Source organism: Poecilia formosa, unplaced genomic scaffold, assembly GCF_000485575.1.
Source record: "Poecilia formosa unplaced genomic scaffold, Poecilia_formosa-5.1.2 Scaffold145, whole genome shotgun sequence".
NCBI lineage: Eukaryota > Metazoa > Chordata > Actinopteri > Cyprinodontiformes > Poeciliidae > Poecilia > Poecilia formosa.
In genome coordinates, this window is record NW_006800084.1 from 232408 (window position 1) to 247480 (window position 15073).

Here is a 15073-nt window from a genome sequence, read left to right on the forward strand (position 1 = left end):
GCATCCCCGCCCTTCCGTCGTGTGCACCGGTTCGGAAAACAAACACACGTTCTAACTGTGTTTCAGGAAATAAGGCACAGTTTGGCGTATTGTTGTGACGCGAACTTGCTCGCTGGGTTTTAAATTTACCCGACGTTAGCTGCGGTCTACAAAACCACCTGTCTGTGTTTTGTTTATTTAATTTGCTCTTTTGTAAAGCAGAGGCTGTAAGAATGCCGCCTAAAAAACGCCACTCTGGGATGACACAAAACAAGGAGCCGAAGCCCAGCGCTGACAGCGCTTCTTCTCCAGACAAGCAGGATAGCCCAGAGTTATCTGAGAAAAAGTAAGACAAGTAATTCGGAAAATAAAAGAGAAGGCAGCATTTCATCACCAAGCTGTTCGGTTTCTTTATAAACACGTAGCCCTGTGTTTAATTTATTAGCCAATATGTCATATTATTCAACCCATTCTTGTTAGCTTGACTAACGATCTATCAGGCCAGCTGTTTAGCTAATTTCAACAGTAAGGCCTGCTTTTAGGATAACACCAGTGAGTTTACAGCCTTTAATATAAAACAAACATTTCCTCAGGATATTAGCTTGGAAGTAGCATGAATTATAACACTGTCATAAAGCAGGAAAATGACCTGTGTTTGGACTATGTAGCGCTGATTCTCTGGGATGCTACTGCTGTCAAATGACCTGAATGTTTTGCTCTTCTTATTCTTCACCTTTAGACACAGAGAAAAGCACGCTGAGTTTGTGAGTCTGTGTAAGAGCCTTCATGTTTCAGACCTGGTGTGTGACCGAGCCTGGACCCTGTGGGAATCTGTTCTGGAATCCATGGATAAAGTCCCTGTATGTATTTGTTACATACACAGCTGTTTCTGCACATGTTTAGCTTAAAAAGTACCACAAAACCTGAGGAGCTCTATAAACCTTGATAATGCTAATAATATAAAAGTAATTTTACTTTATCCTTTATAAAATGACTGGAAAGTTTCCATTTTCTTTCACTGTTCTGAATATGTTTTTTTTCTCATTTAGGGCAGTCAGCAAAGACTTTGGGGAGCTTGTCTGTTTGTGATCGTAACAGACATGGATGTTGGTAGCTTTACTGTAACTCAAGTTTTGAAAGCTATCAGTCTGAAGTAAGTGCTAGAAGATTTATTAGTATTCCTGTCTGCATCCAGAGACACTCGTTTCTATTCATCAAAATACACTGCCACGTGTTGTCCATAACACCTCAAATTAATATAAAGTTGGCAGTGGAAATAAACTAAACAGGATGTAGAGTTTGTCTGAAAAAAGCAGGAAGTTAAGAAGACGGTACATCTAACATGACATAAGATAAAGAAGACGGGTTGTAGTGAAATTATCAAAAAATCACTTCCCAATGAAGGAAAACGTTGGAGCCGCCCAGTGATTTTTCCTTCTTTAAAGGGGCGAATTATGAATTTTCCTGACACATGGTGCAATTTTATAGCTCTATTAAATACCTTCATATGTTGTACCAATATCTCACATAACTTGAAATAAATTTGATGTTATAATTTGACACCTTGAAATTGGCCTCTGTCTCTTTAAGAAGCTCCTGCTTTTTCTGACACTGCCTTCATCACAACAATGCCTTTCTCCATTACGCCCTTTCCAAACATTCTTATTAGCGTTAAACTGAGAAGTAGTAAGTAGTAAAAGTGAAAAAAGTAATTTTACATGACACCCCCTTTAATGTATTGGCAATAAATGTTGGTGTGCTTCACTACATGCAGTGTTTTTTTGTTTGTTTTTTTTTTTTGTTACTTCCAGTTAGCAAAACAGCTAACTGCTCCTCTAAAGGGATTTTCTCTGTGAAAACTTAGATCCTCATTTACTAGTAAAGTTTCTTAAAATGCATAATTCAAGAAGATTGTTGATTGTACTGCACAAATGTTTATATACGCTGGATTCACCATAAAAACCTTTGTAGTCTTTAGTAGGAAATCCGTTCCCAATCTTATGTTTCTGTTTTGTTATAGTTTGAAGCAGTTTTTGGCTCTGGTGAGACAACTGGATGTTAACCTGGATACAATAAGCATGAAGGTCAACTCGGCGCTGACGCGACTGGAGAAGAAGTACGACGTAATGCTGGCTCTTTACCAAAGATTTGAGAAGTGAGTGAGCACAACAACGGAGAGTAGAAATGTAACGCGAATGTAGCTGAATGCTGAATCCGTTTTTGTTTCAGAACGTGCAAGAATATCTTTGTTCTGACATCGGATGGCAAGTAAGTTGGGTTTAACAGTTGTCGACCATCATTGGCGGCACAGCTCTATGAAAAAGTATTCAGTCCTCTAAATGTTTTTCCACTTTGTCGTAGTGCGAGGACAAGCTTCAGTCAAATTTTCTAATAAAATCTGAAAAGTGTGGCATACATTTCTATTTAGGGGCATCTGTGTAAATTGGCATACCACACAATTAAAGGTGTAATGATAAAATAAAATTCCAAAAAAAGTTTGAATACATACTGCTGTAATTCTTCTAACTTTTTACAGTCTTCTTTAAGGATTGGATTAAAAAAAAAGACTGTTCATCCTTTCTTGTCTCTCTTTCAAGGGAGAGAGAGACCATGCGGACCTGCTGGACAATGTTTCTTTTGGCAAAAGGTAGTTTTATTTCTTTTAGGAAGTCAAAAAAAATAAAACAAGATCAGTAGAATCATTTTCAAGTTAAGCCATCCAATGTTTTTTTTTATTTTTTCATGACTTCCCGCTCTGTGCTCTGCTGTAGCTCTCGGTTTAATTCAAACATCAAGATTGTCACGGCAAATGCCGCCTTGTTTTGATCAGTTTGGGTGTTTTGGTGACGGAGCTTCTCATGCGTTTCTCCTCGGCTGTTTGCAGGAAGAGCTTTGCAGATGGAGGATGACCTGGTCATATCCTTCCAGTTGCTGCTTTGTACACTGGAGCTGTTTATCAAGCGCTGCTCTTCAGACCAGTTACAGCCTTTATATCGTAAGCCTCGGCAACGTTTCATTCAGATTTCTTCGATTTAGATATTTGAGTCACCTTTTCAATAGGAAAGCAAACAATTATAACTTTTAAAAAAAAAATCACTATTTAAGGTTATGTGCTTAAATGATAACCATCTCTTTAGTAATTTAACATCTTTAAGTACTGGATATTTATTTTTTTTCTTTTGTTTGGCAGAATCGGCCATTAGCAAGGTCCTGAGCCCACCGACACGAACATCTCGCCGCAGTCAGAGCAAAGCCAAGTCCAGACCTTCAGAACCAGAGGTTGATGTGCAGCTTCTTGAAACCTTGTGCAAAGACAACGAATGCAATTTCGAAGAGGTTTCACAATTCTCTTCCTTGTTTGAGCATGTTGTCATATGAGAACATTTGACTTTTGCTCAGCTGTCCTCTTTGTTTGCAGGTGAAGAACGTGTACCAGACCAGCTTCTTGGCTTTTCTGGACTCGATGGATCTTTCGAGATCCACCGACTTTCCTCAGGTGAGTGCCTGTTCCCAGAACACCTGCTGTACTGTTTAGTTTTACTCTATCCCCACAGCACTCACAGTTTCCATCATCTCTGCTGCAGCCGATGGCATCTGTTCGTTCTCATCCTTAAGTATTTGTTCGCACTTAGAGTCACTAAAAGGACGTCCGGGTCTTTTATTGCAGAGGCAGAAACGAAAGTGTTGAGGCAGGAGGTTTCTGTTTACCGACACTGACACACTTCTGTGAAGAACGATACGGGAGATATTGCCCCAGTAAAGGCCAGATGGTCAACATTATAGACCTTAGTGGTATATGTGTGAATGTTTGTCCAACCTTATTTATGCTATCATGTATTGGCCTGAATAAACAGCTTGAAAACATGAAGCTCTTGGTAAGATTCAAGGGTATATAGGCACATATTTTGCTTTCTTTCAGGGGCAGCAGGTGAAAGTTTGGAGCTTTTTCTACAGAATTATTTTCTGTACTAGTTTTGCATCTGAAATCTGAACAGAGAGAAACAAAATGCAATGGCTTGTTAAAGTATTCATTATTTATTGAAAGGTATCAAAGAGGGCTGAATACAAATGTACATCATCCTTTCAATATTATTTATTCATGATTTTCCACTGTAAGCTCAAATGCCTTACTGATAATACATTTTTCTCTTTACCTGTTATGATACACAAAGCGACAACGTTAGGCTGGGTTTTTCCATTGTGAGTGCAACTCTGTTAATTTTTTTTTTTACCCCATGGACCAAAATAGTCCAGCTGAAAGAACTCTGTCCAAACAGGCTCATTAACCTATACAGAAATCAATCATAATAAAAATTCAAGAATTATTATTTTTCTTGTTCACTCTGAGCAATGAGAACAGGTTAAGGAAGAAGCTTTCAAATTATTTACGGTATTTTGCGAGGTTTAATAAACAGGAATGCCCAAGTCTGCGTTTGGATTTTGTCTTTCTCCATAAAAGCTCCTTTCACAAACATCATGTCCACCTGTGGTGCAATCTTCTCCTCAGGTGAATGATGTCAACCAGCAGTATGAAGAGCACTACCTCAAGAGCAGAGACATCGATGGACGTCTGTTTTTCGACGGGGATGAGAGCGTTCTTCCTCCTAAAATCGAGATGTAAGTTCCAAGCTTCTCTCCTTTAGTGGCTGCGGTTGTGCTTTAGCGAAAAGAGAGAAGGAAAAACAGATGCGATATTCTTTGTTCAGATCACAGGTGGAGAGAACTCCAAAGAAGAACCAGCCGGAGGAAGACGGGCCGACGATCCCTCCTCAGACTCCGATCAGGTGAGCGTCACTTTGACCGGCCTCCTTCCTTCCTCTGCGTTCAGGAAGGAGGCAAGGAAAGAAGTCAAGGTCACAGTTACACTGACCCCCATTTTCACAGTGAGAGCGAGAAGCTGGCATTTATACCTGAGGGAAGTTGACCACTTATGCCAAGTAAAGGGGTGATCAAAACAGAACAAACAACAAACACTGCTTACACAAACCTAACATCAAAACAATAAATGGTGCCACCACATATTCACATGCATGCAAATCATTAGAACTAACTAAGGTCAAGCGAAGAATAAATTTAACTTAATATAATTCCTCAGAGTATTACCCCTCCTAACTGAAAGTGGTATGCTCTAGGAGCTTTTTAACAGCACCTGGAGCTCTTGTCTCCCTTTGCTGCTCCACCCTGCTGAGGAGACACACCCAGAAAGGTAAGGACTCAAACGATTAGCAAACTCAAATTAAACCAATCTAAATCAGAGCCGATATTCTCCCCCACATTCTCCCTGAACAGGACAGATGGCCAGTCTCTCTACCCATAAAGCTTGTTCAACCAAATGTCACAATGCAACTGAAATAAAGAACTGAAACAAAACACATTTGGTCTGTAAATAAATTCAACATAATGTAACATCAATCATCATTTATTGGGGATGGAACCCCTGGTCTCCATCACAGTGGGTAGTTGGATGTCGTTCACCTGGTTGGTGCCGTGGAGAATTTATCCATTCTCCATGCTAAGTTCTTCATGTATGAGGTTGAAAAAGAGTCAGTGAGTTGAATTCATGAATTCCATGTATTAATACCAAAATACAGCTGGTCCTTTTCTCATGGTGCCTTTGGAGTTAGCAGGACAAAATGGCATCAAACAAAAATTCCTTTTGTTAGCCTCTATCTAAACTACGCCCTAAAGAGGGCGTTCCCTAGCACGTCATATCCTTTAACTCTCGCTCTCATTTGCATTTCCTAACATGTCATTTCCTTTAGCTTTAGCTTAGCCACAAGCTAAAAGAGATGGAAGAAAAACAGAATTACTTATTCTCAGCAGTGCCTTAGGGAGTTAATAAAGTTTCATCATAATACGGGGAAACAATCTTGTATTAAAAAAACTTTGTCATGACAGTCATTATTAAATAATTTTTCCTTCTGGGTTAATCCAGTCACCACATTACATTCTGTTTTCTCCTCAGAGCTGCCATGACATCTATTCGGATGCTCAGAGGAGACCTTCCCTCCAACGGGGATCAACCTTCTACTACACTGGCCACATATTTCAAAGTGAGTCTCTTTCATGCATGAATTATGATCCTTTGTGTCAGGATTTTTTCCCATTTTTTAAATTTATTTATTTTCTTAAGGCATTAAAAAAATGTAGAAAAAAATTTGGGGGGAAAAAAAATTTATTTTGGTGATCAATTGTAATTTTCTCCAAATACAAAGTTGTTTTTTGAAAATGCATCAGTAGTATTGTTCATCAGGGGTTATCTGATGTCACAATATTTCTTTTTACTGGAGAAGGAGGGACCGGGTCGGTCGGCGTGCTTTTTTGTCTGTCGGCCATACTATAGTGACCACTATGCATGAAAGGGTTAGCCTGTTATTAAACTTGAGTTCTTCTAGTTTGATTAATTTAAGATGTTTCTGTGTGTCCTATTTGCTATGATCAGAATTGCACTGTGGACCCGACGCAGGATGTACAGAAACGTTTAGAGACACTTGGTCAGGCGTTTAGCCAGAAGTTTGGCGAGGCGGTGGGGCCTCACTGTGTCGTGTACGGCAGGCAGGTATGAAGCTTAAAAGCACCACATCCTGTCCTGACCTGATCTTATCTCTTGCTAAAAGTTCTCTTTGTCTTTCAGAGATTTGCCCTTGGCGTCAGATTATACTACAAAGTAATGGAGGCTATGCTGAAATCGGTATAGTAACTTGTTTCTTTGTGCTTGGAAATTTTCCGTGTTAACATGTATCAAAATGGCTGAACTCGTTGTAATCATTTGTTATGTTTTATGTTCTAGGAAGAGAAGCGTCTCTCTGTGCAAAATTTCAGGTATTTATAAAGTTCTTTCTGCAGTGCAGTATAAAAAATTTACTCTCGTTGCCATTAACTCTGAATTCTTAATAATAGATGCATAACTTGTGCAGTAGGAAAAAGAAAGTATAACTTTGTTCAAATCTAGAACATATTAAAATAGTTTGGTGTCCCATTTGCAAAACACTGTGCAGGATCTGTACTAAAAGAGTACGTATGCCAAAAAGAAAAAAAATATATTTAAAAAAACTATTCACACAAACATCAGAAAGAAATTTCCCCTCTAATAGTCATTTCTGCACTTCAACGTTTTCTTACCACTTTCCGACCGCCTCATGTTTTGTCCTCTGCACACCCACGTTCAACCATAAATGGCCAACGCAAAGTACGTCATGAAGGCTGTGGCGTTTTTAAGATTGCTGTTCGTCATTTCGTGGTCACCAATGGCAACCACAGAGAAAAAGATAGAAACACAATTTCACAGAAGCAGAAATCTCTATATACACCTTAAGTACATTAGGGCCACATAGTTTGAATTTGTATAGCTGTGGCTCACCAGCAGAAGCATAAAATACAGTATTGTGTTGAATGCTGACAACAAAGCTGATTAAAGTTTGATATGGAGTGAAACTAAATGTCTGAGACGAATCGTGATGCAGCGAGGCTTCAATTCCTCACCATCCGTGTCGCCGGTTTCCTCAGTTTCCACAACGAGCGAACGTCCGGGTCAGAGTTGGCGTGGGAGAGCTCACATTCTCCCGTCAAGTTTTTTTTTTTTTTATAGTTCACAACCTTTAAGTAGAAAGCGACACATGCCAGTTTCAGGCCCCGTTTTGTGCCTGCTCCAGCTTTATAAATGAGACTCCTGGTCTTGATTAGATTAGAAAATAATTTCAACATAACCAATAAAGTCAAAATGGAAAAGCAAAACTAAGTAAAATGGTTGATTCGACGGCTTGTGGAAGTAACTGTGGTGAATCAAACTACTTATTATTATGAAACTTTGTGGTCTTTTATATCGGTGGGCTGTAATTTTATCTTGCTCATCTATAGAAACGTGTTCCGGCATTTTGAGGTTTCTGAGCGTTCTCGGTCTCATCACAGCATTTTATTACTCTTAACCTTTGGTCTTTGACTGGGTCATTGCTCAATTTTTTTTCATTATTAAAAACCTATTAAATCAAACCATTATGTCCATCTATCAACCAATCCATCCAGAGTTGCTGCTGTGTTTTGAACCTTTGCCCTGTTGACCATCTTATCTTTTGGTTCACACTCAGTACTGTTTCTTAAAACAACCCCAAATCTCACCTCGGCACCACTATGTTTATAATCAGATGTCTCTAGTTTGGTCTTATCTGTTCAAAGGATTTAGTCTTGCATTTTGCAAATGTACGATTCTTTTTGTAGAATAGGGGCTTTCTCCTGGCTACCACAGAAAATGACCCATAACTTCTCCCTGTTTGATTCTTAACATATGACTTTAAGCATTTAAAGTTTGGCAAAACAAACTGTGCTGTGCTGACAGTGTAGTGAATTTGTCAGGATGTTCTTATCTGGTGCCTTAAAAACTCTCCTCTCGTGAATAATATTTTGGTCGGCTTGTTTAAAAATGGACTTCTAACCCTTGATGTCTGGCAATAACTGCTTCTCTGACCTCAGTGAGGTTGTCTCATCTTCCTGACATTGGGTTAATACTCATCTGTATTCTCCAGACTAGCAAATTTCCATAGCTCTTTGGTTTGTAGAAGTGGTCACATCTGCTAATGAAAACAAGGTCTCTACAGACTCTAGAGAAGTATGGATTTTAATTTGTGTCGTAAGACTTTGTTCCCATTTTCATCAGAAGTTATTCTGATGAATCTGAAGTAACTCCACCTTTGTCTGTTTTTCCTTTCTGGCCTGGACTCTTATAAGAAAGTTGATCATGTGGAATATGTTGTTGGTTTCTGTAACCTTGAGGCCAGAAGTAAATAAATACCAAACCAAATGATTTCTGTTTCTGGTATGTTCTTGTATTTGCATTATCCGTCTTTTAATTGAACCAAATCCTGTCGTCTGCTTTCTAGTAAACTCCTCAATGACTCCACATTTCACACATCACTCCTGGCCTGTTCTTTGGAGGTCGTCATGGCAACATATGAAGGTGCTCCCCTATAATCTCCTACTTTGTTTCAGTTCAGTCATATTTTAAGTTACACCCTTCACTGCAGGAGACAAATAAACTGTTGCTTGTCTTTAACTTCTGCTCGTTTCTGTGACCAGAGAGCAGTTTCAAGAACGGAGGAAGCGACCAAACTGGAACGAACTTGTGCTTCCCCTGGATCCTGAACGTCCTCAACCTCTCCGCCTTTGACTTCTACAAAGTGATCGAGAGCTTCATCAAGGCTGAGCCGACGCTGAGCAAAGACATCATCAAACATCTGGAGACCTGCGAGAACCTCATCATGGAGAGGATCGCGTGGCGGACGGTGAGTCTCACCACCACAGAACACACGAGCTGGAGGTGTGATTACACGGTGTTTATTAGTCGGTGAGCAGAAGAAAAACAGTAGCCTAACAGAGTATCATGTTACAAAGTGCAAATTCAACATTTTATACTGCCGTATTTGAGTTAATTTACTATTTCAGAGAAATACTGTCGGCTTTGAATGCAATTGAGACATTGTGAGTCCAGACAGCTGCAGCTGTTCTGACAGTAGCATCCAGCTGAGGCCCGGTCCTCTGCTGGACACCTGAGAAATGTAGTGCAGTGTGTTTATGCAGGGCTTCCCACCAGTGCCTGGTGGGCCACAGAAACTCTCTCACCCCTGGTCTTCATGCTAACAACTTCAGCAAACAAAGAGACAAGTTGCGCATAAAGTCTAAAAATATTTTAGACACTTTGATTAGAATGAAAGAACTGAAGTGCAAAAAATGTTGTTGCATTTTTTATGTTTGTCTTTTGGTGTTTAGGTTTTGCTAATGATGTCTTCCAATAACACATAATTAACTAGTTGTATTTTTAAATTTCCTGTTTTGACTTTTAAATAGAAATTTAACTCAAAAACACACAGTAGGCGGCTGAATGGCTGCCCACACCGCAGCGCTTAGCAAGTTTTCTGGGGGAAACCCTGTTATGTAATAAATCGCTTTACTCAAATGTACTCCTTCACTAATCGGAGAGAAGTTCTTTTATTTAGTTTTAATAATTATTTTATTATCTCTTTACTGGTATTTTTACTGGTTAGAAGTTGTTGTTCAGCATTTATAAATCCACTTGTGTTTTTTTTTTTTTTTTTTTAAAGCTGCCTATATTTACAAATTAGTTTAACAGCTGAAAACAATGCAACAGAGCTTTACAGCTAAAGTATTTGCTGTAAGTCTTGCTCTCGCTCTCTGTTTTGCAGCCTGAATGAACCACATACTCGCTCTTTAACATTATAGAAAAAATAAAGTTTGGTTCCTCTGACCATCCTGAATTAACAGATGAGACAAAACATTTTAAGCAGTTTCCTAAAGCTTTTATGTTTCCTCTTACTAATACAGAAAAAAGGCAACTTTGAGTTCACTTTACTCACCAAAAATCAGTTGTGTTTAGCATTAAAACGTTTCAAATACGCTGCAATCATTGGTGTTATCCTCCTTGGCATTGAATGCTACTGCCTCCACCTCCCGAAGTTTCCCTGTGCACCAGGCTGCTGGAGAAATAATAGATGAGTGGATTGAGGCAGCAGTTAAAGCTGGCCAGTGAGAGCACCACTGGGTGCACAGTCTTGGTCAGCTTGGCCAGGCCACAGTGTGGCAGCAGCTTCATGTGTGTCAGGGTGTAGCCCAGCAGATTGACATGATAGGGCAGGAAGCACAGCAAGTAGACGCCCAAAACCCAGTAAATAATTTTAAGGGTCTGCCGACGATTGCGGCTCTGGCTGCGGCAGCGATGCCTCGACTTGCGGAGCACGCTCAGCACTCTGCAGTAGCTGTAGAGGAGAATCAGAGTGGGCAGCAGAAACGACCCCAAAACTAAACTCAGAGAGACCAGAATGAAAGTTCTGTGGCGCAGGGAGGACGGGTCGAGCAGACACGGCCGGTTTTGGTGAGAAGCTGCCAAACGCAACAGTGGCAGACTCACGCTGAGTCCCAGCACCACACACCATATCCCCCCGCTCACAATCCGCGCAACACGCTGCCTGCGGAGGTTCGGCGACAGAGGGTGCACGACGGCAAAGTATCGGTCCACCGCGATGCACACGAGGAAGAAGATCCCGCCGTACAAGCTGATGTATTTGAGGATGAAGGTGACCTGGCAGAAAGCCGCTCCAGGAATCCAGCTGGTCAGGTTCTCAGTCCTCGACCAAGCTCGAGCCTTTTGGTGGTAGTAGTAGATCCTCATGGGCAGAGAGATCACAAAGAACATGTCGGCGAAGGACAGGCTGGCCATGTAGACGGCCGTGCTGCTCACGGAGCAAGAGGACGTGCAGAGTCTGCGCAGAGCCAGGCTGTTGGTGGCCAGTCCCAGCAGGAAGATGACGCTGTAGGACACCTGATAGAAGGTGAAGCGGTAGCTCGTATCCACAGTGCAGTTAGACGAAGGCCAGCTTGGTTTTCCCTCCAGATCTGTTGCGTTCCACAGCTCCATGTCTCAAACGTTTTCTAAGTCGCTCGCATGTCCAGAGGGGAGCGTTCCGCGTTGCTTCTGCTGGAGATATTACGCCTGTCACAAGATGGGACAGATTAAAACAGGGTTTTTATGAAGGTCATTTAGCTGAAGTGACTCTTAAATAGTCCTGTAACTGGCATGGTCAAATGCATCCAGCCAATGAAGTTTTAATGCCGGCTTTTCCTTATAAAACATGTAAACATTGATTTCATTACATTGAGAAAGCAGCACTTCTCTGTTGGATCACTATTGACACATTAAATAACTCGTAAAGTTTATGCTTGATTGAGATGGTCAGACGGTTTAATTTTGGATGCTGGCACGTAAGCAAACATGTCGTTAAGGATTTTTCTGACAGTGTTATGGTAGACTTTGACTGTAACCACTTTTTATTAATGTTTACTCTGTGTTATGAGACATTTTTTATTATTTACACAGTTGATCAGCTTCTCTTTTCTGTCAAAACCACTTAAACCACAGCTCGTGATGGCTTATGCTGAGGATGCACGACACAGTGCAAGTTTATCATCATCGTGATATTACTGTAGACAATTTGGTTAAGAACTGCTTGGCCAGTGAGTAAGTATTTATTTTTATTTATTTAGGTGCCTTGCATTCGGATGCTCCAAGGCTGTATTTTATTTAGTGGCACTTTTATTCAGTATAAAACGTTCAGAAAGTGAAGAGGTGGTAAGGTTATTATTAAGAAACTACAGCTGAATTGTTTTACTGCCAAAACAGACAGAAACACTTCTTCAATAAAACATTTTCAGATGATATATATGATATAATGGATTCATTTTTTCTCTTAATAGCTACATGATCTACTTATGTGGTTTTTGTTTTCTGTAAGCCCAAAGCAGAAAGGGGTTAATGCGGTCGAGAAGTCGTTTTTCTCTAACATTGTAGGTTCAAAGCTATTTTAGCAGCATTCTTTTATTTTAAATAATTCATCATCATCATTGTTGTGTATAGTAAGGTATTTGATTGCTCAGCTTTTCATTGTATTAATTAAACATCTTGACTGTAAAAGCACTTCAGGATTTTAAAGGTGTTGTGTAAATACATGCAACAATCTTTATTTGGGACTTTAACGCACTTATTTGGATTAATTAATTACAAAAACACTCGTATTAAAAGAAAATTCTGCATTTATTCCACTGTGAAGTATTAACTCATAGTATTAATGCTTAAATGAGGAAAACTTAGATGTTTGAGTGAAGTGGATGCGGTGCAGGATGATCTAGGTGTTGCGTAACAAACCTTTTCCCTTGTATGTTTTACCGGTGGTGGGGAGAAGTATTCAGGGATTTAGTGACGGGATTATATAAATATGAACAGCAAAGCATCAATATGTATGACATCCCAAACTTGTGGTTTATTTTCCCCCCAGGACATTTTGCCTGAAAACAAAACCACAGTTTTCAAATTTCCACGAGATCACAGTAGAACCTGTTTTAAATGACCACAACCCAAAATCTCAGTGAAATTTGTTTATCCTGTCAAATGCTGCTGTTCCATAGAAATGCAAATAATTAATAACAAAGCCTCTAATTGATTACAAGCATTTTTCTACTACTAATCTTTTTAAGATGTTATTATTCTTATAACGTGCCTATGAATAATTAGTAAAATTATCCTACAGGGAACCTGAAATGAAACAAGATTTGCAAAATGTGTCAGTTTTCATATATTTGATCAAGTTCATATTGAGATGCAGAAACTTCATATCCAATTTTTGCCACCATCTGATTTAAATAATGTAGAAAACATATAAAATATATATTGTACACATTGTTCTATGTTTTTTGCAAAGGCAGAGCTGCCGGAGCTGCGTTAAAATGGGTAAATCAGTAGAACTCACCGATATTTTGGCCGGCATTGTGATAAATAGCGAGCTGGAAATGGGCACCTATTCCTCCATCCTGCTTCACCTGCATCCTACTGATCTGCGCTACAGACAAGGATCTCTACCTTTCTCTCTCCTCTTGGTCCTGCTCTGCTCCCACCCTCCATCCCTGCACACTTCAACATTTCCACTGCTCGGTTTAAATATTTGTCATTTAGAAAGCTTTAAATATCCTGATCAACAGGTTATTTGTCTGATAAGGTAGCTTTCTTACTAAACTGTAAAGTCATTAGCCTTTTGTTAAAGCTAATTTGCTTTATTAACTCATGGATGCAGTTATATTTACAGCTCTTTTTTTTTTTAAAAAAAGCCTTTAGAAATGATTAAGGGTTCTTATCAACCATATTTCTGTCTATTTGATAAATGAGTAACAGGAAGTTGCTGCTATTATACATCCTTATAAGCCAATGATGGGGTAGATTCTCTGTCAGCTTTTCTTTATACCATTTGATCCAGATCATGAAGCCGTCAATCAGAACTTTTGTGTTTCTGTTTACCCAAAGGATTTCGCACTAATATTTATGATATAATTTTGCTTGGCAAAGTATTTCCTTTATTTCAAATGCAGTATTCTTACAAATTTTCAATTTGTTTGAGGATCTAACATGTTGTATTTACCGTGTAAAGAAGTAAATACAATGATACCATTTTTTTTTTTTGTGGGAAAGCCCAAACAGAAAAAAGTAATCGCCTACCTTAAGTAATTAAAGTTAACAAGGAAGTAAAAGTAAAAGATTACTTCCTGTTTGTAGAAATATTTGGTCATTGAAGTAGAACCTTTCTGGCAACATGATGGGCAAAAAAAAAAATCTCAAAAGCAGAATATCATGTCTGGATCCCCCCAAAAAAATCAAGAAAAGAGAAGAAACAAAACAAAAACATTTCAAACCATTGTTCCACAATAAATGTGCGTTACAGATTAACCTTGTACTTTCACATTATGCAAACGATCCGGCGTTGTGTGTGTTAAAGCAGGAGATTACAGGACCGAGGCTTCCATCATTTACTAAACAATATCCAAGGCACAAAGCTAAACTCTTTCACTGTCTGTCCTCTGGCAGGATTTTCAAATGCTCTTAGTTCACTTCAAACACAAGCAAGGTTGTTGTGCACCATTCTCAACATGTTATCAACTGGGCGTTTTGGTGACGAACATTTATCAGATGAGACGGACAGGAAAACCATGCGGCGCATCTGCTCTGTGTACACAGCAGCCCCCCGGCAGCAGCTGCAGATTGTATCATAATCGGTACAGTACTTATGTTATACAAGCCCATCTTACCCCTTATAGTTTATAGTTTGTGACTTCCGTTGTCTCAGTTACGGTCAGTGTTGATTACAGTGTCTAATCATTAGAGAGAGACTTGGTCAGGAAGACCTCAGTGGGAGTAATCCCAGGTAAAAAAATAAAAAAATAAATAAAATGATGGACTGGGGCCGCTCTACCGGTTCAGGACCTGAGTATAAGGTGTTGTAATTGACGAAACCATGTGTGGTGCTCTCTAGAAGACGTCGCGTCCCACAAGTTATGACGATAAATGATAATGTTGTCTCGAGACCAATTTTCAAGTAATGCAAGAAGAACACATTCTCAAAAATCAAGAAACTTTAAATTCTAATGCAGATTTAACACTGTACCTGGAAGACATTCAAAATATCCAAAATAAACAAATAAAACGGCAAACAAAAGGAATTACGAAGGTTCTGTAAACAAAACTGTCCTAGTTTAAACCAGTGCACAA

At 39.4% G+C, this 15073-nt stretch overlaps 2 protein-coding genes across 2 annotated transcripts in view; one reads left to right on the plus strand and one right to left on the minus strand.

Annotated features, from left to right (window-relative positions):
• Nucleotides 1-69: 69 nt before the first annotated feature.
• Nucleotides 70-15073, plus strand: part of rb1 (retinoblastoma 1) — a 23687-nt gene continuing 8683 nt past the window's right edge. Inside the window, exons 1-17 of the mRNA XM_007563126.2 lie at nucleotides 70-325; nucleotides 719-839; nucleotides 1029-1132; nucleotides 2000-2134; nucleotides 2209-2247; nucleotides 2577-2626; nucleotides 2864-2974; nucleotides 3170-3315; nucleotides 3398-3475; nucleotides 4487-4596; nucleotides 4686-4763; nucleotides 5945-6032; nucleotides 6422-6538; nucleotides 6614-6670; nucleotides 6770-6801; nucleotides 8853-8929; nucleotides 9049-9254. Coding sequence (XP_007563188.1) covers nucleotides 213-325; nucleotides 719-839; nucleotides 1029-1132; nucleotides 2000-2134; nucleotides 2209-2247; nucleotides 2577-2626; nucleotides 2864-2974; nucleotides 3170-3315; nucleotides 3398-3475; nucleotides 4487-4596; nucleotides 4686-4763; nucleotides 5945-6032; nucleotides 6422-6538; nucleotides 6614-6670; nucleotides 6770-6801; nucleotides 8853-8929; nucleotides 9049-9254 — 1662 coding nt within the window. The 5' untranslated portion in view covers nucleotides 70-212. The remainder of the gene's footprint in view (nucleotides 326-718; nucleotides 840-1028; nucleotides 1133-1999; nucleotides 2135-2208; nucleotides 2248-2576; nucleotides 2627-2863; nucleotides 2975-3169; nucleotides 3316-3397; nucleotides 3476-4486; nucleotides 4597-4685; nucleotides 4764-5944; nucleotides 6033-6421; nucleotides 6539-6613; nucleotides 6671-6769; nucleotides 6802-8852; nucleotides 8930-9048; nucleotides 9255-15073) is intronic.
• LOC103145695 (lysophosphatidic acid receptor 6) lies at nucleotides 10058-12168 on the minus strand. Its single transcript, XM_007563254.2, has one exon. The coding sequence runs from the start codon at nucleotides 11399-11401 to the stop codon at nucleotides 10400-10402; it is 1002 nt and encodes a 333-aa protein (XP_007563316.1). The 5' UTR covers nucleotides 11402-12168; the 3' UTR covers nucleotides 10058-10399.